Genomic DNA, 2957 nt, shown 5'->3' on the forward strand with positions numbered 1-2957 from the left:
AGGGTTGTTATGTAAACTGGACATAGAGAAAGCCTTCGATCATGTGAATTGGAGATTTTTTAATTACTTGCTTGAGCGTTGCGGTTTTTCCGATAAGTGGAGGCGATGGATTTCATTTTGTGTATCAACGGTTCATTTCTCTATCCTTATTAATGGTACTCCTCATGGGTTTTTTGGAAGTTCAAGGGGGTTGCGGCAAGGTGATCATTTGTCCCCCTTGTTATTTGTGTTGGTTATGGAAGCCGTCAGTAGAATGTTGGATAAGGCTGTCCATGAAGGTCGTTTATCAGGCTTTAGTGTTGGTGTTTCTGCTGGAAGACCTTTGATGGTTTCACATCTCCTTTTCGCTGATGATACTCTTATTTTTTGTGATGTTAATATTGATCATCTGCTGAATCTCCGTATGGTGCTCATTTGGTTTGAAGCTGTGTCAGGTCTGAAGGTAAATTTGGGTAAGTCAGAGCTGGTGGCAGTGGGGTCAGTTCATGATATGGATCTTTTGGTGGCTGTCTTAGGATGCAAACAAGGGTCCCTCCCAATGAAATACTTGGGTCTTCCTTTGGGGGAAAAATTTAAGGACGAGTCAATATGGATTCCAATTCTTGAAAGGATGGAAAGAAAATTAGCAGGTTGGAAAAAATTATATTTATCCAAGGGAGGTAGAGTCACTTTAATTAAAAACACTCTCTCTAATCTTCCTACTTATTTCCTTTCCTTATTCCCTATTCCTGCTTCTGTAGCCAATCGAATTGCTAGACTTCAACGAGACTTTTTCTGGGGTGGTCTAGGAGATGAGCCCAAATTTCATTTGGTTGATTGGTCTTCGGTGTGTACTCCTCTCTCTTTAGGTGGGTTGGGGATTAGGAATCTGAGAACCTTCAATGTTGCCTTATTAGGGAAGCGGTTATGGAGATTTGGGCAAGAAAGGGATGCTCTATGGCGTCAAGTGATTGAGGTGAAGTATGATTGTGATTGGGGTGGCTGGTGTTCTAGTTCTTTCTCTGGTCCTTATGGAGTCAGTTTGTGGAAAAATATTAGACGGGGGTGGCACTCTTTATCTCGTTTTATTATGTATGATATTGAAGATGGATTAAAGGTGATGTTTTGGCTAGATCATTGGTGTGGAACTTCTTTTCTTGCAGACCGCTATCCTGAATTATATAGGATTTGTCGTAGAAAAGAGGCAACTATGGCGAATCTTATGAGGTACACCAATGGAGTCCTCTATTGGGAGTTTTAGTTTTGTAGGAAGGTGCATATTCGTGAATTGGAAGCTTTCAGGAGCTTCATCAATTCCATTTATAACACTCTCGTAAGGGGGATTGGGGAGGACAAGAGTTGTTGGCTACCCTATAAGAGTAAGGGTTCACGGTTAGTGCTTATTACCATCTTCTAGTTGGCCATTGTGAGTAGTTTTTCCCTTGAAAAAGCATTTGGAAGCAGAAGATCCTCTCTAGAGTGACTTTCCTTGTTTGGACTGCAGCTTTGGGGAAATGTCTGACTATTGACAATTTAAGGAAAAAAAAAGTTTGCATTCTGGATTAGTGTTATATGTGCAAGTGCAATTGTGAAAGTGTTGACCATCTTTTTCTTCATTGCCCGGTTGCCATGGAGTTGTGGGATATGGTCTTCGGTTTATTTGGAGTTTGTTGGGTTATGCCAAGGTCTGTTGTTGGGCTTTTGGCTTGCTGGCAAGGTCGTTTTGGTCGTCATCGTAATGGAGATATTTGAAAAGCCGTTCCTCATTGTTTGTTGTGGTGTATTGGGAAGGAGAGAAATAGTAGATGTTTTGAAAACATCGAGAGTTCCATGCTTGATCTTAAGCTTCTTTTTTTTCGAACCTTACTTGATTGGTTCTCTGTGTGGAGAAGCCATCATTTTCCTTCTATTGTGGATTTTCTTGACTTTTGTAATGTTCATCTTTGATTTGTTCCCCCTTGTATACTCCATGTGTACTTGGGTGACTCTCTCTTTTTAGTATCAATGAATCTTTATTACTTATCAAAAAAAAAAAAAATTATTACTTATAAAAAAAAAATGTGGCTTGATTAAATAATAGACATAAATAGTCTTATACATCATCACACAATAGATTGGAAGAAAGAGCTCATAACTGATTTGGAGCTAAACTTTGAGAAGAATAAAAAAAAAAAAGAAAAAAAAGAAAAAAGTATTCCTCTGTTTACCAGCATTGGATTTTTAGCTGATCTTTATTCTTTTAAACTTCTGTGTTGTCAGGGATGAGATTGGTGCACTAGTTGATGAGCTTATTATTAATACCAAGAAGGTTATCCGTGCAACTTCGAGAGAGATTGACAAGTGGAAAAGATGATGTATAATCAAATCAATTAATCTAGTACGTCTTAGTTGCTGCCCTCTTGTTGGTTTCTGTATACATGCATTTGCCTAGGCCAATATAAAAAGATCTTTGATTTCCATGCATGTTTGGTCATGTATCTATTCTGTTTTGGATTATTGTTAAAAATTATTTCCCTTTCTGGTTTTCTGGAGACAATTGTCTGTTTTGGTGGATTCCACTAGCAGTACTTACAAAAAAACTCATCTCTGTCCATTGTTGTGACTGGAAATTTGTTTTACAAATGAAAAAAAGGTTTGGTTCCAATTTTAGAGCCCAAGGCTCTTAACTCCTAATAGAAAGATGACATGTGTCCTGTCATGTGCAATGGACATAACTCACTTGGTTGTTTGGATTAAGTGAGTCATGTGCATTAATCTAAGTCTCAACATGTACATTACACATGACACAGACAACTATCAATTTCTTATTGGTGATTGGATCCAAACTTTGTCCTTTTTAAAAGGTGAGCACTTAGTGGAAAATCTTAAAACCCAAATGGAGGTGATGTCTAAGATGTAAAATAAGATTTAGATATAGATTTGGATAGATTTGGATTAATTGGATCGATTCACTACCATTCACTCTAAAACTATGCTAA

The 2957-nt window shown here is 37.8% G+C and overlaps 1 protein-coding gene across 1 annotated transcript; it reads left to right on the forward strand.

Moving 5' to 3' along the window:
• The first annotated feature begins 235 nt into the window (after positions 1 to 235).
• On the forward strand, positions 236 to 2332 carry LOC142619443 (uncharacterized). The gene is made up of 3 exons (XM_075792539.1): positions 236 to 629; positions 741 to 1206; positions 2239 to 2332. Exons 1-3 carry the CDS (start codon positions 236 to 238, stop codon positions 2330 to 2332), a joined length of 954 nt encoding a protein of 317 aa, XP_075648654.1.
• The last annotated feature ends 625 nt before the right edge of the window (positions 2333 to 2957 follow it).

This window comes from Castanea sativa, chromosome 12 (assembly GCF_040712315.1).
Source record: "Castanea sativa cultivar Marrone di Chiusa Pesio chromosome 12, ASM4071231v1".
Taxonomy (NCBI): domain Eukaryota; kingdom Viridiplantae; phylum Streptophyta; class Magnoliopsida; order Fagales; family Fagaceae; genus Castanea; species Castanea sativa.

Coding starts and splice junctions, on each gene's coding strand:
- LOC142619443 (XM_075792539.1), top strand. CDS start 236: ATGGAAGCCGTCAGTAGAATGTTGGATAAGGCTGTCCATGAAGGTCGT. Junction 630..740: donor GATGGAAAGAAAATTAGCAG/GTTGGAAAAAAT, acceptor CTGCTTCTGTAG/CCAATCGAATTGCTAGACTT. Junction 1,207..2,238: donor ACTATGGCGAATCTTATGAG/GTACACCAATGG, acceptor CTGTGTTGTCAG/GGATGAGATTGGTGCACTAG.